At 48.3% G+C, this 26,886-nt stretch overlaps 1 protein-coding gene across 1 annotated transcript in view; it reads right to left on the bottom strand.

The window, feature by feature from the left end:
- Positions 1–2,840: 2,840 nt before the first annotated feature.
- Positions 2,841–26,886, bottom strand: part of KLRG2 (killer cell lectin-like receptor subfamily G, member 2) — a 28,622-nt gene continuing 4,576 nt past the window's right edge. Inside the window, exons 5-6 of the mRNA XM_011941562.1 lie at positions 3,691–3,794; positions 2,841–3,292 (exon numbers count right to left, since the gene is read on the bottom strand). Coding sequence (XP_011796952.1) covers positions 3,172–3,292; positions 3,691–3,794 — 225 coding nt within the window. The 3' untranslated portion in view covers positions 2,841–3,171. The remainder of the gene's footprint in view (positions 3,293–3,690; positions 3,795–26,886) is intronic.

Consider the following 26,886-nt stretch of genomic DNA (forward strand, 5'->3'; position numbering starts at 1 on the left):
TTTTTGTATTTTTAGTAGAGATGGGGTTTCACCATGTTGGCCAGGCTGGTCTCAAACACTTGACCTCATGATCCGCCCACCTTGGCCTCCCAAAGTGCTGGGATTACAGGTGTGAGCCACTGTGCCCAGCCATATTAACAACTGTCTTGATGAATTCAGAAGTCCCACAGGTTTACAAAGCCATTTTTAAATTGTGAAATATTTCAGACACAATCAGTTTTATTTTTATTATTACTTTTTAAGCTATACCTACTGGAATGGGAGACAGTTTTAAAAGTTAACGATTTTCTTGGATGTTGCTGTTTTTAACTCTGTAAGTACTTCGGTTCTGCTAGTGCTGCCCTGAGCACTGGGGCTGGGAGAGCAGGTAGCAAGGGCTAGCACGGGATACAGCATAAAGACATATTTCTCTTCCCCTTCAAACTGGCTGGCACTGTAACCAATAAAATGTGGCCCATGTGACACTGGGTGACTTCTGATGCTGGCCCTCCAGAGATCCAGCTTATGCTGTCCTTTATTTGGGAATGCTCCTTCTTGTAATCCATCTGCCATGCTATGAGGAAGCCCAAGCAGCCACATGGAGAGCCGCACGTGCAGGAGAACTAAGGCCCCCAGCTAGGAGCCTGCACCACATTGCTGGCTGAGCAAGTGAGGCCATTTTGGACTTTCCAGCCATTCCAGGACTCCATCCAATACAATCTAAAGCAGAACTGCCTGGTCAATCCACAGAATGAGGGGGAGGAAAATAGACGTCTGGGGCAAATAGTTGTTGCTAAGTTTGGGGACAATTTGTTATAAAGCAGGCCATGCACTGTGGCTCACTCCTGTAATCCCAGCACTTCGGGAGGCCAAGGCGGGCAGATCACCTGAGGTCAGGAGTTGAGACCAGCCTGGCCAACCTGGCGAAACCCCATCTCTACTAAAAATACAAAAATTAGCTGGGCATGGTGGTGGATGCCTATAGTCCCAGCTACTCAGGAGGTTTAGGCAGGAGAATCACTTGAACCCGGGAGGCAGAGGTTGCAGTGAGCTGAGATTGGGACACTGCACTCCAGCCTGGGCATCAGAGCGAGACTCTGTCTCAAAAAAAAAAAATCGTTATAAAGCAACAGAAAACCGAGGGTGTGGATTATCACAAGTGTGAAATAACTTGGTACCTCCTTTCTCCCTCACTCCACCTGATGGCTTCCCACTCGGCTGCTACTAATACCTTTCTAGATTCCTCTACTGTGTGCTGTGATAGAAAGAGTGTGGCCTTTGGAGTCAGACAGCAAGTGGGTTTCATTCTAGACCTTGCACTTTCTAGCTGGGTGACTTTAAGTACAACACTTCCCTTCTCTAAAAGGTACTGAGAAAGCTAGATAAGGTTTTGTATACTCATAACCTACAGATGTGTCATTTCTCCAGGCACAGACCCTGGGAACACATGGCAGGGGTGGGAGCGGTAACATACACAGCTTCCTGCCCACATAGGATGCATTTTGATTGGCGTCTGCCCCATCCGAGCCACCCATTTCACCTCCGGCCAGGGAATTTCCATTTCCCCCGTTTTTTTTTTTTGCTTTTGAGACAGAGTCTTGCACTGTCGCCCAGGCTGGAGTGCAGTGGTGCAATCTTGGCTCACTGCAACCTCTGCCTCCTGGGTTCAATCAATTCTCCTGTCCCCGCCTTCTGAGTAGCTGGGACTACAGGCGCCCACCACCATGCCCAGCTAATTTTTTGTGTTTTTAGTAGAGATGGGGTTTCACCATGTTGGCCAGGCTGGTCTCGAACTCTTGGCCTTGTGATCCATCCACCTCAGCCTCCCAAAGTGCTGGGATTACAGGCGTGAGCCACCGCACCTGGCCTCCATTTCCCTTTTTGTTGTTACGTCTCAAGAGTGTGAGAAGTGCGGGGCTGGGGGACGGATAGCATTAGGAAAAATTTCTAATGTAGATGACAGGTTAATGGGTGCAGCAAACCACCATGGCACGTATATACCTATGTGACAAATCTGCACGTTCTGCACATGTACCCCAGAACTTAAAGTATAATAATACTAATTTAAAAAAGGAGTGTGAGAAATTTCTTCCATCTAGGACTCTCCATCCCATTCTCCCAGACAGCCCATTACTGGCTCAAATGCACCAATAAGGATTTCTGTTTAGGAGGGATCTGGGTGCGTGGTCTGACTTTAGAGGGAAGGCTGGCTTGCAAGGGCCAGTTGAGTGCGTGCTCAGCACCAAGCTAAGACGCAGGCCCAGGCTCCTGCTGTTTGGAGGTCTAGCTGGACTCAAGGGACTACACAACTGTGTCAGCCACTTCCTCCAGCCTGAAGGTCTTCACCGCACCCCAGCACAGAGACATCTTCAGGCTGGTCGTCTGTGCAGCTGTGGGTGGAAGAGCTGCCTGGAACCTGCCCGCATTTCTCTGATTTCCTTTCTCACTCAGACTTCTCAGCTTCCACTTACCAAGCTGGGGTGCTCTCCTGGCTTCTCCTGCCAGGTGGCCCTGTCCTCTCTGTCTTGTCTCACCCTTGGGCATCAGCTTGCCAGGGGCCGGCCAGCCCACATGCGGGATCTCCACCCAGAACCTTCCTGTCTGCCAACCCTTTGCCAACTCTCAGGGCGGGGAAGGAAAACCTGTCTCCCCGCCTCCCAGGGCTGACCGCCCCTTGTCCTTGGTTAATTTTGCACAGAGGCTGCCGGTAGGCTGTGTCCGACGTACGCCCAGCTGCCTGGAACAGAATTCACAGCAATGACGTTATCCCTGCCAAGTCCCGCTGCCACCGAACAACAGCAGACTCGTTTCTATGAGTCGGAATGAGAACCCAGATTGGAATCAGCTGTGCTTGCTAACCCTGTCTTTTTCCTCTAGGGAGAAATTGTCATTTTAATGAAACCAAGGCACAGAAATGCTAAACAACCATCCCAATGTCATCAAAGCAATCATCCACAGAAGCTGGAGACTAACATTGGCACTCAGGCCTGAGGCCACAGAAAATCTCCTTTCCCTTGGATGCATCTTCCTGGGTTGAAGTCCAGCTCCTAGACTCGCTCGTGTGTGCCCCGCTGAACAGAGCAGGGAGACCTGGATGCCTGGGTCCAGGAAGAGGCTGCCCAAGCTCTCAACTGGCCTCCCCTGTAGGGGTGCTGCATCCGCCTGGCAGGCTGAGGACAGGCAGAGCCCAGATCACTGGGTCCCCTTGGCACAGACCCAGGGTCTTGGAGTGCTGCAGTTTGCAGCCACCAGAGTGCCTTCCTCCAGGGCCCCGCAGTTGATATCCAGGTTGTCCTTGCCGTCCTCAGGAAGTCTGGGGAAGGGTGGGAGGGGAAAGAGGAGAGATATTTAGGGTGCCAGGGCCTCACTTCCCAGACAGACCCTCTAGCCTGTGTGCCTGTCACCTCTACCGGCCTGCGCACTGAGTCACTGCACTGGTCAGCCACATGACACTGGATGACTCCCCAAACCTCCCTGGGCAGCTGAACCCGCATCTGTAAAACGGGGGTGACAACCCTGTTTGGGTGAACGTGCTGGGAACCCAAATAAGAAGTGAAGTGACAGGGACTAATCAGGCACCAGGCTGCGAGCATGGACGTGGGTTGCTTTCCGAGTGGCATTCCAGGTTAGGGGAGCAGCAAGGAGGTGGACCCTGGGACAAATGGAGGATCCAGAACAGCAGAGGAGGGAGAAAAGCCCATGGTCACTCACAGCTGGGGCAGCAGAGGGGCCTCGTCGATCCAGTGCCAGCCCTGGGGGCCTCGCCAGGCCCCCACCCAGGAGTGCCTGGAGACTGGGTATCTGCCCAGGAAGTCCTGAGGAGAAAAGTAAGCTGGTCACTCCCCTGGACACTGGCGTGGCTCACCTGGGGTGTATGGGTTCCATAGGGTCCCACCTGACCAATCCAGAAGGATCTGCTCAAGCCAGTGCTTGCAGAACAAAAACCACCTTGAAAGCTGGATTGGATGCCTGCTGGGTGCCAGGCGCTGTGCTCAGGGCTGGGGGCCAGAATGAGGGTGACCCTCTCTCAGCCAAAGGGATGTGAACGCCCAACACTACTAAGCGATGCTCAATGGGCGTTGAATGGGCAAAGAAACAAGGAAGCTCAGAAAGTGAGAGAGGTGGTCAGGCACGGTGGCTCATGCCTGTAACCCCAGCACATTGGGAGGCCGAGGCTGGCGGATTACCTGAGGCCAGGAGTTCGAGACCAGCCTGTCCAACATAATGACACCCCGTTTCTATTAAAAAAAAAAAAAAAAAAAAAAAAAAAAAAAAGCTGGGCACAGTGGCAGGTGCCTGTAATCCCAGCTACTTGGGAGGCTGAAACAGGAGAATCGCTTGAGCCCAGGAGGCAGAGGTTGCAGTAAGCCAAGATTGCGCCACTGCACTCCAGCCTGGGCTGACAAGAGGGAAACTCCATCTCAAAATAATAATAATAATAATAATGCATGCAGACGTGCAAGAACAACAAAAACCAAAGTATGTTGGAGAGGTACTAGAGGAGACTTTTTAAAATATTTGCCCTCAGTGTCACATTATTTTTAACAATGAATTAAAGCAAAAAAGACAATGTTTTAAAGTATATATTTAAGATTTTTTTTCTTTTTTTTTGAGACGGAGCCTCGCTCTGTCACCCCGGCTGGAGTGCAGTGGCACGATCCTGGCTCACTGCAGCCTCCACCTCCCAGGTTCAAGCGATTCTCCTGCCTCAGGCTCCCGAGAAGCTGGAACTACAGGCACAGGTAATTTTCATATTGTTAGTAGGGACGGGTTTTGCCATGTTGGCCCAGGCTGGTCTGGAGCTCCTGGCCTCAAGTATCCATCCACTTCAGCCTCCCAAAGTGTAGAATTAATGGTGTGAGCCACTGCACCCGGCCAAGATTTTTTAACTTGGGAAAAGAAGTTTAAATATTTTAAGTCCCAGGGTGGGGACGTGATGGAGGGGCAGCAATGCCGGCACAGCCCACATCAGCTTGTTCTTTCTGAAATGTCGTTTGGCGCTATGTAACAAGAGCAGCACCACCGCTCCTGCTCTAATGGGTGATTTCACTGGGAAATAAATCCGAGAATATAAAGGGAAAAATGAACTTATCTAAAGATAACACGGTGCCATTTGTGAAGAAAAACCGGAAACTCCCCAAACGCTCAGCAACTGAGAAATAATGAGGTAAATTATAGGATGTCGACGTGATGGAAAATTATAGTGCTATTAAAAATGACAAGTGTATAGAAAATGTCATTATGCAGGAAAATGTAAATATGAAATCATGCCAAGTAAAAAAAAAAAAGACTACACTAGAAAGTACATATCCGCTCACAACAATGTCAAGAAGCACATGTTCACTCTGAGGCAGGTTAGGAGCAGAGTGGTGTACATGAATTTCGCGTACGCTGAATTCTTCTTCCCTGAGAAAATGGTGTAGGTCAACAAAGACAAGCCCTGAGAATCAGAAAGCAAGCCCTGGAGTGATGATTGTCCCGTTGCTGCTACCTCCTCCATCCTTCAGATCTGAGCTAAAGGTTGCTTTTTTTACGGACACTGGGCTGACCCTCTCCAAGGTGAACTAGGTGCTCCTCTCTCCCCTTGGTTCCCACAACTTTCATAGAATAAAGTTGCCTCTTTTTTATTTTTTTTAATTTTTATTTTTGAGACGGAGTCTTGCTCAGCTGCCCAGGCTGGAGTGCAGTGCCACAATCTCGGCTCACTGCAACCACCGTCTCCCAGGTTCAAGGAATTCTCCCGTCTCAGCCTCCTGAGTAGCTGGGATTACAGGCATCTGCCATGATGCCCATTTTAGTAGCGATGGGGATTCACCATGTTGACCAGGCTGGTCTTGAACTCCTGACCTCAGGTGATCCACCCGCCTCGGCCTCCCAAAGTGCTAGGATTACAGGCATGAGCCACCGCACCCAGCCTCTCTTTTTTATTTTTTAAGAGACAGGATCTCACTACCTTATCCGGGCTGGCCTTGAACCCCTGGGCTCAAGCGATGCTCCCACCTCAGCCTCTGAAGTAGCTGGGACTGCTGGTACGTGCCTGCACTCATGTGCTACCTCCTAATGGCTTGCCTCCTTGTGGCTCTCCTGTATTAGATTGTGAACCTGGTGCAGGCCAGGAGCTTGTCTTACTCAACATCGCACTATGATAGCCCAGCACACAGTAGGTCAGCTCAGTGAAACTGCCTCCCCGTGCTCACTGCCAAGAACCAGCAAGAGCCACAGTGAACCCAGGCCATCAGGCCACTGCGTGTCCCAGAAGTGTCACGGAAAACCCATCTTCTGCCCCTCAAGGTTAGTACCAGTCAGTCAGCAGCCCAGAGAGAAACCAGGGGCAACTTCCAGGCTGAAGGTCGCTAATCTTACCCTTCTTGAATCCTAAAGAGCACACAGGAAAATGGAGAGTGGTGAGTGGGCGGAACAGAGAAGGTACACTGGGGCCCAGGATGGGGCTGGGTGGGGAACCCTAGAGAGGATGGGAGGGCCCCAAGCTGCTCTGAGGTGGGAGTCAGAGGGCTGAGCGGCCCAACACCGTCTTCCTGGGAGCACTCAGCTGCCTGTTTGGGAAGGCACACCAGGGCTCAGTGCCTCTCCAGGGCTGAGATGGGGCCAGGCTACCCCATATGCAAATTCTGGCTCCATGACTTGTGAGCTACGTGACCTTAGACAAGTTACCCAACCTTTCAGAGCCGCTGCGTGGTCCTCTGTAAAATGAGGATGCTTGTGATGAGGCTTGAGATACTAACATAAAGCCAGGGCCACCTAGTACATACTCATCCCATGTCCTCTTGCCTCTGATGTGTGGTGGGCAAACCTTGTGACCTGCCTCCGACACACATGAGCCCCTTTAATGTTTACAGCAACCTCAAGAGGACCCTGGCCTTCTGTCAGAGCCCCAAGCCATCTGCCTCTCTCCCTTCCCCTCTGGGCCTCCTGGTGACAGGAGCTGAAGGCCTCCCCCCAGTCCCAACCCCGCCTAGACCCACCCACTCCATTCCATTCTTCTTTTCCTTGCAGTTGAGACTCTTGATCTCACTGTTAGCAAAAATGGTGGTGTGGGGAAGGTATTGTTCAGAGTTATAAATAAACTCCAGGAACTACTAAGTAATTTGTGGCTAAAAGGACTGCTGTGTGCAAAAGATCCTGAGGCCTCCTTAAACTGTGGATTCTCCAACTTCGCCACTAATATGGGGAGAAGGTATGTGATCCTGAGCAGAATGGACTGAAAATCTCATCTTTTACATCTCAAAATTATAGAAAATTATTTCCTATGCCTTCATACTTTTCTTTTTAAAAAATTGTGATAAAAGATTCATGGCCAGGCATGGCTGCTCGCAGCTGTAGTCTTAGCACTTTGGGAGGCTGAGGAGGGCGGATCACTCAAGCCCAGGAGTTTGAGACCAGCCTGCGTAACATAGTGAGACCCTGTCTGTACAAAAATTACAAATATTAACCAGGTGTGGTGGCACACCGCTGTAGTCCCAGCTACTCAGGAGGCTGAGGCCGAAGATTGGCTTGACCCCGGGAGGTCGAGGCTGCAGTGAGCCATGATCGCACCACTGTACTCCAGCCTGAGTGACAGAGCAAGATCCTGACTCAAAAAAAAAAAAAAAAAAAGTTTAATGACATAACATTTACCATTTTAACCATGGTAAGTGTTCAATTTAAAGGCATTAAGTATATCCACATTGTTGTGAAACGGTCATCACCATCCATCTCCTGAACTTTTTCACCTCCCCAAACTGAAGCTGTCCTCATTAAACAACTCCCCATCCCCCGCTGCCCTGGCAACCGCCATTCTACTCTCTATCTTCACCCATGTCTGTTTTAATATTAAAATGTTTCAAATTACTTTTCTTAATCCTAGGGTATATATGTATTCATGGTTTAAACTTTTTGAAATTAGGATCGGGCTCGAGTTCAGCGTGTGCTGTTAAGGTAGCTTCCTCCCTCCTCCACTCTGCAAAGCAAAGCTGTTATTAAACTAATGGTGAGCACTTACAACTTCCTACTTTTCACTAATCCTGAGCAAAACAGGCTTCTGGGGAAGATGAGGCACGTCTATCCTGTACCCCTGGGTGCCCTGGCCCTAGTGCGTTCCTGGGGTTTGTGTGCGCTGCTTCTATGTGTGTGTCCTGTCCTTCCCACCCTGCCTCAGCACCTTCGGGAGCTTCCGGTCCTTGTCCAGAACTCAGGAAAATTTCAGAGTTCCACAACCATTATATTCCAGATTTTAACTGCCTGGATCTTGAATCTTACAATTGTTCTTTTTGCGGGGAAGGCGTTTACCCAGAATATGATATGTTTTCTGCAGATTTACTTATGTTTCAAGTGATTGATGCTGTATGCATTTTTTTTTGTTAAATTCTTTATCTCAGGTTCTGTTTCCAATTTGGATAGTTAAACCCACCTCCCCCCACTGGCAACAAGGAGGTCTAAAATCATCTGAGGTGAACCTGTCTGACGCGAGCCCCGTTTTACTGGCTTCCTGTTGGCATTTGCTGTGCTCAGTTGATCTGTCTCAGGACAAAATGCCATGCTCATCAGTCTTAAGCGATGGGATTCCATAAGTAAGTAATCGGATGAACTATGTCCCTGCAACAATCTGATCCGTGCCCTGCTTGGCTCCTGGCCCCAACTCCAGGCACTCTGGAGACCACCTTTGGACTCACCTACATTCCTATAGGCCTTCAATTTGCAGATACAACCCGTCTGGGTCATTTGGTACAGGAGCCTGGGGTGCTTTCTTTGCACAGCCCATTCCCATCTCAATGACAACACCTCAGGGCTTAGCCCAGGATCTGAGCGGAAACTGTTCTCTAGTGAGCTCCTCTTGCCCTCATAGGCTACTTGTGCCCTGGCATATTCCCCCAATCACAGCCTATATTATTTGTGGAACATTTAGAAATAAATGTTATTCCTGGTTACACAGTAATCTGTGCTCACTGTAAGACATCACCTCCAGCTGGGTGCGGTGACTCACGCCTGTAATCCCAGCACTTTGGGAGGCCGAGGCGGGTGGATCATGAGGTCAGGAGATCGAGACCATCCTGGCTAACACGGTGAAACCCCATCTCTACTAAAAATGCAAATAATAAGCTGGGCGTGGTGGGCGCCTGTAGTCCCAGCTACTCAGGAGGCTGAGTCAGGAGAATGGCGTGAACACGGGAGGCATAGCTTGCAGTGAGCCGAGATCGCACCACTGCACTCTAGCCTGGGCGACAGAGCGAGACTCCGTCTCAAAAAACAAACAAACAAAACAAAACAAAAATCACCTCCAGCAGATTTTTTTTTTTTTTTTTGAGACAGAAGTTTTACTCTTCTTGCCCAGGCTGGAGTGCAGTAGTGCAATCTCAGCTCACTGCAACCTCCGCCTCCTGAGTTCAAGCGATTCTCCTGCCTCAGCCTCCTGAGTAGCTGGGATTACAGGTGCGTGCCACCACGCCCGGCTAATATTTGTATTTTTTTAGTACAGGCTGGGTTTCACCATGTTTGCCAGGCCAGTCTCGAACTCCTGACCTCAGATGATCCACCCGCCTTGGCCTCCCAGTATTGGTATTACAGGCGTGAGCCACTGCGCCTGGCCCTCCAGCAGATTCTTACATGGGAAAAATGGGAAGATACCAGCCACCCTTTCCTGAGCCTGCCATGGGGGTCATGAGGGGACCTGGCCCCAGCGTTGGTGATGGCTCCAATGTCATCGTCTTGGTCTGTTTAGTCTGTTTTTTGTTGCTGCCACAGATTACCACAGAAAGGATAATTTATAAGGAAAATAAATTACTTCTTACAGTTTTGGAGACTAGGTCAGGTGCAGTGGCTCATGCCTATAATCCCAGCCCTTTGGGAGGCCAAGATGGGAAGGATGCTTGAGGCTGGGAGTTTGAGACCAGCCTGGGCAACAGAGTGAGACCTTGTCTCTACTAAAAATCAAAAAAATTAGCCAGGCGTGGTTCCAGCTACTTAGGAGGCTGAGATGGGAGGATTGCTTGAGCCTAGGAGGTGAAGGCTGCAGCAAGCCATGATCACCACACTGCACTCCAGCCTGGGCAACAGAGTAAGACCCTGTCTGAAAAAAAGAGGGCTGGGCGCAGTGGGTCACACCTATAATCTCAGCACTTTGGGAAGCTGAGGCAGGCAGATCACTTGATGTCACGAGTTTGAGACTGGCCTGGCCAACATGGTGAAACCCCACCTCTACTAAAAATACAAAAATTAGCTGCATGAGGTGGCGGAAGCCTGTAATTCCAGCTACTTGGGAGGCTGAGGCACCAGAATTGCTTGAACCCGGGAGGCAGAGGTTGCAGTGAACCAAGTGGCGACCTGCCACTGCACTCCAGCCTGGGTGACAGTGCAAGAGTCCGTGTCAATTTAAAAAAAGAGAAATAGGTTGGGTGAGGTGGTTCACATCTGTAATCCCAGGACTTTGGGAGGCCGAGGAAGGTGAATCAACTGAGGTCAGGAGTTTGAGACCAGCCTGTATTTTGTGTCTACGAAAAATACAAAAATTATCCAGGCATGGTGGTGGGACCTATAATCCCAGCTACTCAGGAGGCTGAGGCAGGAGAATTGCTTGAACCTGGGAGGTAGGTTGCAGTGAGCCAAGATCGCACCACTGCACTCCAGCCTGGGTGACAAAGCCAGACTCTATCTTTAAAAAAAAAAAGAGAGAGAGAGAAAGAGAAATGTGGGGGACACACTGAAACCATAGCAGTAGTGTTGGTGTGGGGCTTCTGAGCCAGGCGTTTGGTGCAAATATCTTCTCTGACACTCTGATCAAGCACAAGTTACTCAACTTTTCTTTGCCACAAGATTCCTTATCAATGAAAGAGAAAAAGGAACCATCATCTCCACATCACAGGGCTGCTTGAACTGTCAGGCCTCTCAGCCCAAGCTAAGCCATCATATCCCCTGTGACCTGCACGTACACATCCAGATGGCCTGAAGTAGCTGAAGAATCACAAAAGAAGTGAAAATGGCCTGTTTCTGCCTTAACTGATGATGTTACCTTGTGAAATTCCTTCTCCTGGCTCATCCTGGCTCAAAAGCTCCCCCACTGAGCACCTTGTGACCCCCGCCCCTGCCCTCCAGAGAACAATGCCCTTTGACTGTAATTTTCCACTACCCACCCGAATCTTATAAAACAGCCCCACCCCTGCCTCCCTTCGCTGACTCTTTTCAGACTCAGCCTGCCTGTACCCAGGTGAAATAAACAGCCTTGCTGCTCACACAAAGCCTGTTTGGTGGTCTCTTCACACAGACCCGAGTGAAATTTGGTGCCGTGACTCGGATCGGGGAGGGGGGGGACCTCCCTTGGGAGATCAATCCCGTCCTCCTGCTCTTTGCTCCATGAGAAAGATCCACCTACGACCTCTGGTCCTCAGAACAACCAGCCCCAGGAACTCTCACCAATTTTAAATCGGATAAGCGGCCTCTTTTTACTCTCTTCTCCAACCTGTCTCACTATTCCTCAACCTCTTTCTCCTTTCAATCTTGGCGCTATCTTTCAATCTCTCCCTTCTCTTAATTTCAGTTCCTTTGCTTTTCTGGTACAGACAGGAGATGCGTTTTATCCGTGAACCCAAAACTCTGGCGCCGGTCACGGACTCGGGAAGACAGTCTTCCCTTGATGTTTAATCATGTGGGGACGCCTGCTTGATTATTCACCCATGTTTCAGAGGTGTCTGATCATGCGGGGACGCCTGCCTTCTTCCTTCACCCTTAGCGGCAAGCACTGCTTTTCTGGGGGGCAAGCACCCCTCACCCCTTCTCTCCATGTCTCCACCCTCTCTTTTCTCTGGACTTGCCTCCTTCACTATGGGCAACCTTCCACCCTCCATTCCTCCTTCTTCTCCCTTAGCCTGTGTTCTCAAGAACTTAAAACCTCTTCAACTCACACCTGACTTAAAACCTAAACGCCAGGCTGGGCGCGGTGGCTCAAGCCTGTAATCCCAGCACTTTGGGAGGCCGAGACGGGCGGATCACGAGGTCAGGAGATCGAGACCATCCTGGCTAACACGGTGAAACCCCGTCTCTACTAAAAATACAAAAACTAGCCGGGCGAGGTGGCAGGCGCCTGTAGTCCCAGCTACTCGGGAGGCTGAGGCAGGAGAATGGCGTAAACCCGGGAGGCGGAGCTTGCAGTGAGCTGAGATCTGGCCACTGAACTCCAGTCCGGGCAACAGAGCGAGACTCCGCCTCACAAAAAAAAAAAAAAAAAAAACCTAAACGCCTTATTTTCTTCTGCAATGCCACCTGACCCCAATACAAACTTGACAGTAGTTCCAAATAGCCAGAAAATGGCACTTTCGATTTTTCCATCCTACAAGATCTAGATAATTCTTGTCGTAAAATGGGCAAACGGTCTGAGGTGCCTGATGTCCAGGCATTCTTTTACACATCGGTCCCTCCCTAGTCTCTGTTCCCGATGCAATTAGTCCCAAATCTTGCTTCTTTCCCTCCCACCTGTCCCCTCAGTCCCAACCCCAAGTATCACTGAGTCTTTCCAATCTTCCTTTTCTACAGACCCATCTGACCTCTCCCCTCCTCCCCAGGCTGCTCCTCGCCAGGCCGAACCAGGTCCCAATTCTTCCTCAGCCTCTGCTCCCCTCCTCACACCTGGTCTGGCTTACAGCTTCGTTCTGCAACTAGCCCTCCCCGATCTGCCCAGCAATTTCCTCTTAAAAGGTGGCTGGAGCTGAAGGCATAGTCAAGGTTAATGCTCCTTTTTCTTTATCCGACCTCTCTCAAATTGGTTAGCGTTTAGGCTCTTTTTCTTTTCTTTTTTTTTTTCTGAGACGGAGTCTCGCTCTGTTGCCCAGGCTGGAGTGCAGTGGCACACGGTCTCTGCTCACTGCAAGCTCCGCCTCCCAGGTTCATGTCATTCTCCTACCTCAGCTTCCCAAGTAGCTGGGACTACAGGCACCCGCCACCATGCCCAGCTAATTTTTTGTATTTTTTTTTTTTTTTAGTAGAGACGGGGTTTCACCATGTTAGCCAGGATGGTCTTGATCTCCTGACCTCGTGATCCACCTGCCTCGGCCTCCCAAAGTGCTGGGATTACAGGCATGAACCAACACGCCTGGCCTAGGCTCTTTTTCATCAAATATAAAAACCCAGCCCAGTTCACGGCTCGTTTGGCAGCAACCCTGAGACGCTTTACAGCCCTAGACCCTGAAAAGTCAAAAAGAAGGCCGTCTTATTCTCAATATGCATTTTATTACCCAATTCACTCCCAACATGCTCCAAAAATTAGATTCCGGCCCTCAAACCCCACAACAGGACTTAATTAACCTCGCCTTCAAGGTGTACAATAATAGAGTAGAGGCAGCCAGATGGCAACGCATTTCTAAGTTACAATTACTTGCCTCTGCTGTGAGACAAAACCTAGCCGCACCTCCAGCACACAAGAACTTCAAAATGCCTAAGCTGCAGCAGTCAAGGATTCCTACAGGACTTCCTCCCCCAGGATCTTGCTTCAAGTGCCAGAAATCTGGCCACTGGGCCAAGGAATGCCCGCAGCCTGGGATTCCACCTGAGCCATGTCCCATCTGTACGGGACCCCACTGGGTATCAGACTGTCCAGCTTGCCTGGCAGCCACTCCCAGAGCCCCTGGAACTCTGGCCCAAGGCTCTCTGACTGACTCCTTCCCAGATCTTCTCGGCTTAGTGGCTTAAGACTGACGCTGCCCCATCACCTTGGAAGCCTCCCGGACCATCACAGACGCTTTGGGTAACTCTTACAGTGGAGGGTAAGTTCATCCCCTTCTTAATCAATACGGAGGCTATGCACTCCACATTACCTTCTTTTCAAGGGCCTGTTTCCCTTGCCTCCACAACTGTTGTGGGTATTGACGGCCAGGCTTCTAAACCTCTTAAAACTCCCCAACTCTGGTGCCAACTTGGACAACATTCTTTTAAGCACTCCTTTTTAGATATCTCCACCTGCCCAGCTCCTTTATTAGGTCGAGACATTTTAACTAAATTATCTGTTTCCCTGACTATTCCTGGGCTACAGTCACACCTCATTGCTGCCCTTGGATCTCCCCACCTTAATCCACAAGTATAGGATACCTCTACTCCCTCCTTGGCAATTGATCATGCACTCCTTATCATCCCATTAAAACTTAATCACCCTTGCCCTGCTAAACGCCAATATCCCATCACACAGCACGCTTTCAAAGGATTAAAGCCCGTTATCACTCGCCTGTTACAGCATGGCCTTTTAAAGCCTATAAACTCTTACATTTTACCTGTCCAAAAACTGGACAAGCCTTACAGGTTAGTTCAGGATCTGCGTCTTAACCAAATTGTTTCATCTATCCTCCCTGTGGTGCCAAACCCATATACTCTCCTATCCTCAATACCTCCCTCCACAACCCATTATTCTATTCTAGATAAACCCAGCTGACCCCATAAATCCTAAATCCTTTCCCCGCTCCCCTTTCCATTCCTTAAAAAATAGCCCTAAAAGCTGCACCCGCACTAGCTCTCCCTAACTCATCCCAATCTTTTCCATTACACACAGCTGAAGTGCAGGACTCTGTGGTCGGAATTCTTACACAAGAGCCAGAACCGCACCCTGTAGTCCTTCTGTCCAAACAATTTGATCTTACTCTTTTAGTCTAGCCCTCATGTCTGCATGTAGCAGCTGCCGCTGCTTTAATACTTTTAGAGGCCTTCAGAATCACAAACTATGCTCAACTCACTCTACAGTTCTCATAACTTCCAAAATCTATTTTCTTCCTCACACCTGACGCATATACTTTCTGCCCTCCGGCTCCTTCAGCTATACTCACTCTTTGTTGAGTCTCCCACAATTACCATTGTTCCTGGCCTGGAATTCAATCCGGCCCCCATATTATTCCTGATACCATACCTGACCCCCATGACTGTAGCTCTCTGATCCACCTGACATTCACTCCATTTCCCCATAGTTCCTTCTTTCCTGTTCCTCACCCTGAACACACTTGGTTTGTGGATGGCAGTTCCACCAGGCCTAATTGCCACTCACCAGCAAAGGCAGACTATGCTATCATATCTTCCACACCTATCATTGAGGCTACTGCTCCGCCCCCCTCCACTACCTCTCAACAAGTCGAACTCATTGCCTTAACTCGAGCCCTTGCTCTTGCAAAAGGACTACGTGTCAATATTTATACTGGTTCTAAATATGCCTTCCATATCCTGCACCACCATGCTGTTATGTGGGCAGAAAGAAATTTCCTCACTATGCAAGTGTCCTCCATCCTTAATGCCTCTTTAATAAAAACTCTTCTCAAAGCCGCTTTACTTCCAAAGGAAGCTAGAGTCATTCACTGCAAGCAGCCATCAAAAGGCATCAGATCCCATCGCTCAGGGCAATGCATATGCTCATAAGGTAGCTAAAAAAAGCAGCTAGGCTGGGCGCGGTGGCTCAAGCCTGTAATCTCAGCACTTTGGGAGGCCGAGACGGGCGGATCACGAGGTCAGGAGATCGAGACCATCCTGGCTAACATGGTGAAATCCCGTCTCTACTAAAAACTACAAAAAACTAGCTGGGCGAGGTGGCGGGCGCCTGTAGTCCCAGCTACTCGGGAGGCTGAGGCAGGAGAATGGCGTAAACCCGGGAGGCGGAGTTTGCAGTGAGCCGAGATCCGGCCACTGCACTCCAGCCTGGGCGACAGAGCGAAACTCCGTCTCAAAAAAAAAAAAAAAAAAAACTCAGTGTTCCATCTACTATTCTACTACTCCTCAGGGAGTGTTCAGGCCCCCTCCCTTCCCTACACATCAAGCTCAGGGATTTGCCCCTGCCCAGGACTGGCAAATTGACTTTACTCACATGCCCTGAGTCAGGAAACTAAAATACCTCTTGGTCTGGGTAGACACTTTCACTGGATGGGTAGAGGCCTTTCCCACAGGGTCTGAGAAGGCCACCGCGGTCATTTCTTACCTTCTGTCAGATGTAATTCCTTGGTTTGGCCTTCCCACACCTCTATACAGTCTGATAATGGGCCAGCCTTTATTAGTCAAACCACCCAAGCAGTTTCTCAGGCTCTTGGTATTCAGTGGCGCCTGGTTTTACCTCAAATTGCCACCCTTAAGTCTCTCTTTAAGTGGATAGAAGATCTTCAGTGACAAAGTACACTCCAATACTTTCACCCTGATGAAGTCCTATTCTTTACTTTTATATTCACTCTTATTCTCATTCCCGTTCTTATGCCACCCTCTACCTCTCCCCAGCTATCTCCACCACACTATCAATCTCACTCAATCTCTCCTGTTTTTAAATCCTTCTTCTTTTGTTTTTTTGAGACGGAGTCTCTCTCTGTCACCCAGGCTGGAGGGCAGTGGCGCAATCTCGGCTCACTGCAAGCTCCGCCTCCCAGGTTCCCGCCATTCTCCTGCCTCAGCCTCCCGAGTAGCTGGGACTACAGGCACCTGCCACCACGCCCGGCTAATTTTTTGGTATTTTTAGTAGAGATGGGGTTTCACCATGTTAGCCAGGATGGTCTTGATCTCCTGACCTTGTAATCCACCCGCCTCGGCCTTAATCCTTCTATCCGTCTTTAACAAACAGTTGCTGGCTTTGCATTTCTCTTTCCTCCAAAATCACCAAGGCCTTGACTTACTGCTTTAAAAAAAAAAAAAAAGAGAGAATCTGTGTATTTTTAAATGAAGAGTGCTGTTTTTACCTAAATCAATCTGGCCTGGTATATGACAACATTAAACGAAACAAAAAACCCCTCAAAGATAGAGCCTAAAAACTTGCCAACCAAGCAAGTAATTAGACTGAACCCCCTTAGGCACTCTCTAATTGGATTTCCTGGGTCCTCCCAATTCTTAGTCCTTTAATACCTGTTTTTCTCCTTCTCTTATTTGGACCTTGTGTCTTCCGTTTAGTCTCTTAATTCATACAAAACCACATCCAGGCCATCACCAAACATTCTATATGACAAATGCTCCTTCTAACAACCCCACAATATCACCCCTTACCACAAAATCTTCCTTCAGCTTAATCTCTCCCACTCTAGGTTCCCACATCGCCCCTAATCCCGCTCAAAGCAGCCCTGAGAAACATCACCCATTATCTCTCCATATCGCCCCCCAAAAATTTTGCAGCCCCAACACTTTACCACTATTTTGTTTTATTTTTCTTATTAACATAAGAAGACAGGAATGTCAGGCCTCTGAGCCCAAGCTAAGCCATCATATCCCCTGTGACCTGCAGGTACACATCCAGATGGCCTGAAGTAACTGAAGAATCACAATAGAAGTGGAAATGGCCTGTTTCTGCCTTAACTGATGACATTACCTTGTGAAATTCCTTCTCCTGGCTCATCCTGACTCAAAAGCTCCCTCACTGAGCACCTTGTGAACTCCTCCCCTTCCCGTCAGAGAACAACCCCCCCTTTGACTATAATTTTCCACTACCTACCCGAATGTAAAACAGCCCCACCCTTATCTCCCTTCACTGACTCTCTTTTCGGACCCAGCTCACCTGCACCCAGGTGAAATAAACAGCCTTGCTGCTCACACAAAGCCTGTTTGGTGGTCTCTTCACACGGACGCGAGTGAAAAGGAGTGTTCTCTTTTGAACTTATAAAACAATTTGATACATATCAAAATGTCATGTGTGTCAGTCTTTTAAGTGTTGGGATTCCGTAAGTGTGACGGGATGAATTCTGTCACCTTAAAATTCATATGTGGGTACCCTAACCCCCAGTACCTCAGAATGTGACTGTACTTGGAGTCATGCCTTTAAAGACTGCTTAAATGCACATAAAGCTATTCAGGTGGCCCCTAATCCAATGTGACTGGGGTTGTTACAAGAGGAGTAAATTTAGACATACCAAGAGACACGAGAGATGGGAGGGCACAGGATTGCCAGGTGAGGACACAGGGAGAGGGGCCACTACCTGAAAGCCAAGGAGAGGCCTCTGGAAACCCGGAACCTGCTGACACCTTGATCTTAGACTTCCAGCCTTCAGGACTGTGAGAACGTCAGCTTGTTGAAGCTACTCAGTCTGCAATATTTTGCTATAGCAGCCCCAGTAAACTAATACAATAAGATTTGTTTATTTACTTTTTTTTTGAGATAGGGTCTCTCTGTCACCCAGGCTGGAGTGCAGTGGCGCAATCTTGGCTCACTGCAGCCTCTGCCTCCCAGGTTCAAGCGAGTCTCCTGCGTCAGCCTCCCGAGGAGCTGGGACTACAGGCATGTGCCACCATGCTCAACTAAGTTTTTTAGTTTTAGTAGAGATGGGGTTTCACCATGTTGCCCAGGCTGGTCCTGAACTCCTGATCTCAAGTGATCTGCCTGCCTCGGCCTCCCAAAGTGCTGTGATTACAGGTGTGAGCCACCATGCCCAGCCCACTTATTTTTTGAAACAGAGTTTCGCTGTCATCCAGTAGCGCGATCTCGGCTCACTGCAACCTCTGCCTCCCAGGTTCAAATGTTCTTCTGCCCCAGACTCTTAAGCAGCTGGGATCACAGACACACGTCACCATGTCCTGCTAATTTTGTATTTTTAGTAGAGATGGGGTTTCGCCATGTTGCCCAGAATGGTCGCAAACTCCTGACCTCAGATGATCCACCCGCCTCAGCCTCCCAAAGTGCTGGGATTATAGGTGTGAGCCACTATGCCCGGCTAATACAATAAGATTTGAGAAAAGGTTTTACTTCTTTAATAAATGGAAGACTACAGGACTAGGAGGAAGATCTGAGGGCTCCCACTGGACCGTGAGGCCCGGCCATGCCTTCCACACCCCTGCATGCCCAGTCCCCAGCACAAGGTCAGGACACTGTGGGGTATAAGGAGTAGAGATTCCTTATGGCACAAGTGTGCCTAAGGGCATAAGGCTATTCCCTATATAACAGGCGGACAACCAAAGGAAAGAGTTCCTACACATCAGCAAGAAAAAGACTGAGTAATCCTAAGAGAAAAGAAACAGACAGGGCATGGGTAAGCAATTCTTTTTCTTTTTTTGGATGGAGTCTCGCTCTGTTGCCAGGCTTGAATGCAGTGGTGTGATCTTGGCTCACTGCAACCTCCGCCTTCCAGGTTCAAGCGATTCTCCTGCCCCAGCCTCCCAAGTAGCTGGGACTACATGTGCATGCCACCGTGCCCAGCTAATTTTTTTGTATCTTTAATAGAGATGGGATTTCACCATGTTGGCCAGGATCTCATGATCTGCCTGCCTCGGCCTCCCAAATTGGTGGGATTACAGGCATGAGCCACCGCACCCAGCTATGGATAAGCAATTCTAAGACTATTCCCAGACAGCCAAACCAGTATGAGCCATGGTCTGGCCTTATGTGGAAATACAAGAAATGCAAAGCCAGTCTTCCTTTTCCCCTGTCAAACTAAGATTTAAACAAAAGTTAGAAAAAGAATTAGCCAGGCACAAGGGCTCATGACTGCAATCCCAGGACTTTGGGAGGCTGAGGTGGGAGGATCGCTTGAGGCCAGGATTTTGAGATCAGCCTGGGCAACATAGTAAGATTTCATCTCTACAAAAAATAAAAAATTAACTGGGTGTGGTGGCACATGTCTGTGGTTCCAGCTACTCCGGAGGCTGCGGCAGGAGGATTGTCTGAGCCCAGGAGAGTTTGAGGCTGCAGCGAGCTATGATGGCACCACTGCACTCCAGCCTGGGCAACAGAGTGAGACCTGTCTCTAAAAACAAACAAAACAAAACACAAAAACAAAATAAAACCAGATTATGAAACAGCACATTTCTTTTCTTTTTTTTTTTTTTTTTTTTTTTTTTTAAGAGAGTCTCACTCTATTGCCCAGGCTGCAGTGCAATGGCACAATCTCGGCTCACTGCAACCCGTCTCCCAGGTTCAAGCGATTCTCCTGCCTCAGCCTCCTGAGTAGCTGGGATTACAGGCACCCATCACCACACCTGGCTAATTTTTGTATTTTTAGTAGAGACAGGGTTTCACCATGTTGGCCAGGCTGGTCCTGAGCTCCTGACCTCAGGTGATCCACCTGCCTCAGCCTCCCAAAGCGCTGGGATTACAGGCGTGAGTCACCGGGCCTGGTCTTCCATTTTTGTTTTTTTAAAAAAGTTACTTATCCTAGAAAAAAGCCTTGAAGTAGATATTCCAAAGTATTTTGTTAGTGCTTATCTTTAGGTATGAGATAATGAGTAAAATTTATTTTCTTTCTAAATGTTTATGTTTTCCAAACTTTTTGCAGTGAACATATTACTTAATAATGAGAAAAATATATAGCGATAAGAGATACTGGTATGTGTGTTCAAGAATTCACTTCTTGGCTGGGAGCGGTGGTTCACGCCTGTAATCCTAGCACTTTGGGAGCCCAAGGCGGGCAGATCACCTGAGGTCAAGAGTTTAAGACCAACCTGGCCAACATGGTGAAACCTCGTCTCTACTAAAACACAAAATTTAGCCAGGCATGATGGCAGGTGCCTGTAATCCCAGCTACTTGGAAGGCTGAGATGGGAGAATCGCTTGAACCTGGGAGACAGTGGTTGCAGTGAGCCAAGATTGCGCCACTGCACTCCAGCCTGAACGGCTGAGCAAGACTCTGTCTCAAAAAAAAAAAAAAAAAAAGAATTCACTTCCTGTCCTGCTCTCACAAGGGTCCCCAGGGGTTCTCAGGAGGGCTCCTCTTGGCTCCTCCAGAGCAAGAGACACCAGGCACTCCAGGCAGCTGACAGGACAGGCCCAGTGGCCAGTTCTTCAGGGCTCTGTCCCTCCACTCTCACTCTCATTGTCCCCAGGCGAGGTGGCACGAACAGAGGTGAGTCTCAGAGGAGGCGTGTGTCTCAGAGAGGTGTGGATATGACAGCCAAAGTGGGTGGGATAAAGGGCTGGGAAGCCCAATACAGAAGGTGGGGATACCAGACCACAGACTGTTTCAGAGCTGTCACCTGACATGTGGCAGTTCCTGACCCCTATCCCAGGGCAGAGCCTGGACCCCTAATCCTTCTGTAATGCATGCCAGGCACTCCCAGGAACAATCCCACAGGAAAAAAAAGCTAGGAACTCCCTCCCCTCCCCACTGTGTGAGGCAGAGCAACTTTGACTCCAGGTAGGGACAGTCCGACAAAATGTCATGCATGCAAAAATCTCCAGTGAAATATTAACAAGCCAAGTCCAGAAATATTTGGGGAAAAAAAATCATGACTAAGTAGACTTGATCACAAGAAGCCAGGAATAAAACAAACAAACCACCACAAGAGATTAAAAGGAGAAACAAAAAAGATATTATCATCCCACTGGATGCATAAAAAGCATTCAATGATTTAAACTCATTCATATTTAAAACTCTTAAATAAGAGTAGAACTTTTTTTAAATGATAAAAATAGAAAGAAAAAAGGACAAAAATAATGGGAAGACAGGCTGAGTGCGGTGGCTCATGTCTGTAATCCTAGCACTTTGGGAGGCCAGGGCAGGAAGATCACTTGAGCCCAGGAGTTCAAGACCAGCTTGGGAAACATAGTAAGACCCTGTGTCTATTAAAAAGAAAAAAAAAAAAAAGAATGGGAAGAGACAACATCAGATGAGAAACATCAACATTTTGGAAGCTGGACAACTGTAACAGCCTCACAGAGCTGAGAAAGCTCAGGGGTTTTCAAGGAAAGGACAGATAGACAGCTGAGAGAAAGCCAAGAAATACCCCAATTTGTATTGAGAAGCTCCCAAAACTTAAGTATTAGAGACAACAGGTCCTTCTGAAGGCCAAAGTATGGGAAAAAGGACTGGTTGAAAGTCTGTAAAAGAAGCAGTTAGGATCCTCCACCCCCAGCCCAAAGATCCACTCATCTTCCCTATGGAGCGAGCTATTTGGAAAGATGAACCACAGAGGCTTTTAGAATCCAGGATACCAGGTTCAGCTAAGGGTGAAGGTGTTTATACTAAAAAGGGAAGGGGATGCAGTAGCTCGTGCCTGTAATCCTAGTATTTTGGGAGGCCAAGGTGGGTGGATCACTCGAGGCCAGGAGTTTGAGACCAGCCTGGCCAACATGGCAAAACACCATCTCTACAAAAATACAAAAATCAGCTGGGTGTGGTGGTGCGACCCTGTAATCCCAGCTACTCAGGGGGCCAAGGCGGGAGAATCACTTGAACCTGTGAGGCAGAGGTTGCAGTGAGATGAGATGGCTCCACTGCACTCCAGCCTGGGTGACAGACCGAGACTGTCTGGAAAATAAATAAATAAATAAATAAATAAATAGATAGATAGATAGATAGATAGATAGGAAGGATATTTAAGTGCTACACACTTAGAGGTGAAACCACCCCCTTCTACCCCCAGAATGATGACAGCTCAGCACTCACTAAGAAAATGACTGCGTCCCTGTCTGATTCCCACATGGTAAAGCCTGCCTCTAAAAAAGCTCAGCCCCACCCCCACCCTCCCACCTGACATAGAACACTTCATCTGTAATTTCGTGCTTTACTCTCAATGACAGCGGCTGAAGATCACAACATTTGAGGAAATTTTCTAACATGAAAAAGACAATAAACAGAATAAAAAGTACGTACAAAAAATCAGAGCTAATGCAGGGAGCAGAGGAAAATTTCAAAAACACCAGCATCCACAATAAGAAAAAATGGTATCAGCCGGGTGTGGTGGCTCACACCTGTAATGCTAGCACTCTGGGAGGCCGAGGCAGGCAGATCACTTGAGGGTTGGGAGTTCAAGACTGAAAAGATGGCATCCATGAAACAGGAACAGGACAGCATAAAAAAGGAATATTTGGAAGGTCAAAAGAGTTCTGAAAATTAGAAACAAGGCAGCAAAAATGTAAATGAAGAAAAAGACCCACAGGGCATATTATTAAATTTCAGAACACTGAGAACAAAGAAGACACTGAAGTTTTCCAGAGAAGAAATAAAAATGAGTGATATACAAAGAACTGGGAATCAGAGTGGCTCACACTTCTTTTTGTTTTTTTGAGACCTAGTCTCACTGTGTCGCCCAGGCTGGAGTGCAAATGGTACAATCTTGGCTCACTGCAACCTCCGCTTCCCACGTTCAAGCAATTCTAGTACCTCAGCCTCCCGAGTAGCTGGGACTACAGGTGTGTGCCACTATGCCTAGCTAATAATTTTCCACTGTACCTGGCCTTGGCTCAGATTTCTTAATGGTAAGACTAAGAGCTGACAGTCACAGAAAATTCTGGGGGAAAGCAATTTTCTACCTAGAATTCTATACCCAGATGTGATATTATGATATCTATGTCTCTATCTCCATATCTCTATCTAAAATAATGTTTTTGGCTGGGCATGGTGGCTCACACTTGTAAGCCCAGAACTTTGGGAGGCTGAGGCAGGTGGATCATTTGAGGTCAGGAGTTCGAGACCAGCCTGGTCAACATGGTGAAACCCCGTCTTTACTAAAAAATACAATAAAATTAGCCAGGCATGGTGGCACATGCCTGTAATTCGAGCTACTTGGGAGGCTGAGGCAGGAGCATCACTTGAATCCAGGAGGCAGAGGTTGCAGTGAGCCGAGATCGCGCCGCTGCACTCCAGCCTGGGTGACAGAGTGAAACTTCGTCTCAAAAAAATATAAAAATAAAATATAAAATAATGTTCTTGTCCACAGTTCTGGCTCATAACTCCCATAGCCCTTGCCACAGGATTTGTTATAATGCTCTGGTGCTCCAGGCCTTAGATGCAGGCCCAGGCCTAGGAAATAGAATCTCTCTCTCTGACCTTCTGCCCAAGGCAGGACTCTAATCTGCTGTGGGTCATAAGACCTTATTCCAGGGAGGGTCCTGGCCCATCTCTGAAGGAAGGAATGCTGCACAGAGAGGCCAAGAAGAACCGGAGCAGACAGGCCTTGCTGTCTGCCCAGACTATTAGTAAGAGATCAAATCCTTTCCACCCAATCAAATTTCACACAATTGTCCATGCTTCAGTCATGCTGTCCAATGAAGTCTCCACAAAAGGCCCACAGGACAGGGTTTTGGGGCTTCTGGATAGGCTGAACACATAGAGACTAATAGGAAGGTGAATAAGAACTCATCCCCGTGCTGGTGGAGGAGGGGTGGCGCACCCCAGCTCTATAAGGACAGAAGCTCCTGGGACTCTTCCAGATCTCACCCTGTGCATCTCCTCTGGCTGTGTGTTTGTATCATTTAAAATACCCTTTGTAATAAACCAATAAATGTTTTTCCCTAAGTTTTGTGAGCTACTCTAGCAAATTAATCAAACTCAAAGGGGGAACGTGGGAGCCCAAACTTAAAGCCAGCCAGTCAGAAGTATCAGAGGCCTGGACTTGTGACTGGTGTCTGAAGCTGGGCAGCCTTAGCGACTGAGCCCTCAAATTGTGGGATCTGAAGCTATCTCCAGGAAGACAGCATCAGAGTTGAATTAAATTACAGGACACCCAGCTGGTGCCCACTGCTTGGTGCATAAGAGAAAAAAAAAAACAAAACACATTTGGTCACAGAAGCCTTCTGGGTTGATGGTGGTGGTTGTGTGAGAGCAGAGGAAAGACAGTTTGAGTGTTTTTTCTACACACCAGCCAAGCGATTGGTAGCTTGGAGGTTAGAATAAAAGTTCTTTAAGCACAAAAGGTCTCAAGAAATTGAGGTCGGGTATGGTGGCTCACATCTGTAATCCTAACACTTTGGGAGGCTGAGGCAGGCGGATCGCCTGAGCCCAGGAGTTCAAGACCAGCTTGGGCAAGGTGGCAAAACCCTGACTCTACTCAGGAGACTGAGGTGAAACCAATGAAAAGACAAGTGATCTATGAAACAGGGAATCCCACCAAGGAGAGAGGCAAAAGGCATAATGAGGATGCAGGTAAATAGAAATTCCGGAACAGCTGTGCAGCAGGCCTGGTGAGCAACTGGTCCAGATTGGAACAGAGAAGAGAGGATTCCAGGAGGCTGTCTTGCCCCTGTTTCCTTTTTTTTTTTTTTTTTTTTTTTTTTGAGACAGAGTCTCACTCTGTTACCCAGACTGGAGCACAGTGGCGCAATCTTGGCTCACTGCATCCTCTGTCTTCTGGGTTCAAGCGATTCCCATGCCTCAGCCTCCCAAATAGTGGAGACTACAGATGCATGCCACCACGCCTGGCTAATTTTTGTATTTTTGGTAGAAATGGGGTTTCACCAGGTTGGCCAGGCTGGTCTTAAACTTCTGACTTCAGGTGATTCGTCTGCCTCCTCAGGCTCCCAAAGTGCTGGGATTACAGGTGTGATCCACTGCGCCTGGCCTCACTATCTTTTCTTGAAAGTGTTTTGAAAGGCACATGCTGCCTTGCTCACCTTGACCTTTAGGTCACATCCTCCTGTCATTTACTCTTGTAGCACTGTGCACCGCCCCTTCACAGCACAGATCAGTGTGGTCATTAAACATCTATCTCTATGATTTCCTGATTGATGTCTGCCTCCCTCACTGCTCTCTTAGGTTTGTCAAGGTGGGGGCTGTGCTATTCTGGCTCATTACTGAATCCCCCGTGCCAAACATGGAGTAAGTGCTTAATACACACTCATTAAAGCACTGACAGAAGGAATGCTGCGTTTTCATACGTACCAGAACAGCTAATATAAACTCCTGGCACCTGCCCCCAGGTAAAATTAAGCCAAGGATTGCTGGGAATGTAAAATTGCACAGCTCCTGTGGAAAACAGTATGGCAATTCCTCAAAAAATTAAAAATAGGATTACCATATGATCCAGTAATTCTCACATCTGGGTATATACTCTAAGAACTGAAAACAGGCCGGGCACGGTGGCTCACGCCTGTAATCCCAACACTTTGGGAGGCCGAGACGGGCGGATCACAAGGTCAGGAGATCGAGACCATCCTGGCTAACACAGTGAAACCCCATCTCTACTAAAAAAAATAAAAAATTAGCCAGACATAGTGGTGAGCACCTACAGCCCCAGCTACTCGGGAGGCTGAGGCAGGAGAATGGTGTGAACCCAGGAGGCAGAGCTTGCAGTGAGCTGAGACTGTGCCATTGCACTCCAGCCTGGGTGAGAGAGCAAGACTCCATCTCAAAAAGAAAAAAAAGAAAGAAATAAGTCAGTCACAATAAGACAAATACTGTGTGATTCCACTTGTATGAGGTTCTTAGAGTAGTCCAAACCAAAGAGAGAGAGAGAATGCAGCATGGTGACTGCCAGGGACTGGGGACAGGAGCAATGGGGAATTAGTGTTTAGAGGGGTTAGAGTTTCAGCTGTACAAGATGAAAAGAGTTCAGGAGATGGATAGTGGTGATGGGTGCTCAACATTATGAATGTATTTAATATCACTCAACTGTATACTTAAAATGGCTAGGATGGTAAATTTTATGTTATGTGTATTTTAACACAATTTTTTTAAATAGGGAAAAAAAAAAGCCAGGCACAGTGGCTCATACCTGTAATCCCAGCACTTTGAGAGGCTGAGGTGGGAGGACTGCTTGAGTCCAGGAGTTTGAGACCAGCCTGGGCAACATAGCAAGACTTGGGTCTCTACAAAAAATAAGGTAGCCGGTTGTGGCGGCACATGCCTGTAGTCCTTGCTATTCAGCAGGCTGAGGTGGGAGGACTGCTTGAGCCTGGGAGTTCAAGGCTGCAGTGAGCCATGACTGCACTACTGCACTCAGCCTGGGCAACAGAGCGAGGACCTGTCTCAAAAAAAAAAAAAGAAAAGAAAAAAAAGAAATGCTGGGCGCAGTGGCTCATGCTGTAATCCTAGCATTTTGGGAGGCCGAAGAGGGCGGATCACCTGAGTTGGGGATTTCGAGACTAGCCTGACCAACATGGAGAAACCCTGTCTCAACTAAATATACAAAAATTAGCCAGGTGTGCTGGCGCATGCCTGTAACCCCAGCTACTTGGGAGGCTGAGGCAAGAGAACCCCTTGAACCTGGGAAGTGGAGGTTGCAGTGAGCCGAGATTGCACCACTGCACTCCAGCCTGAGCCATGAGCAAGACTCCATCTCAAAAAA

This window comes from Colobus angolensis, unplaced genomic scaffold (assembly GCF_000951035.1).
Source record: "Colobus angolensis palliatus isolate OR3802 unplaced genomic scaffold, Cang.pa_1.0 Scaffold2, whole genome shotgun sequence".
In the NCBI taxonomy this organism is placed as follows: domain Eukaryota; kingdom Metazoa; phylum Chordata; class Mammalia; order Primates; family Cercopithecidae; genus Colobus; species Colobus angolensis.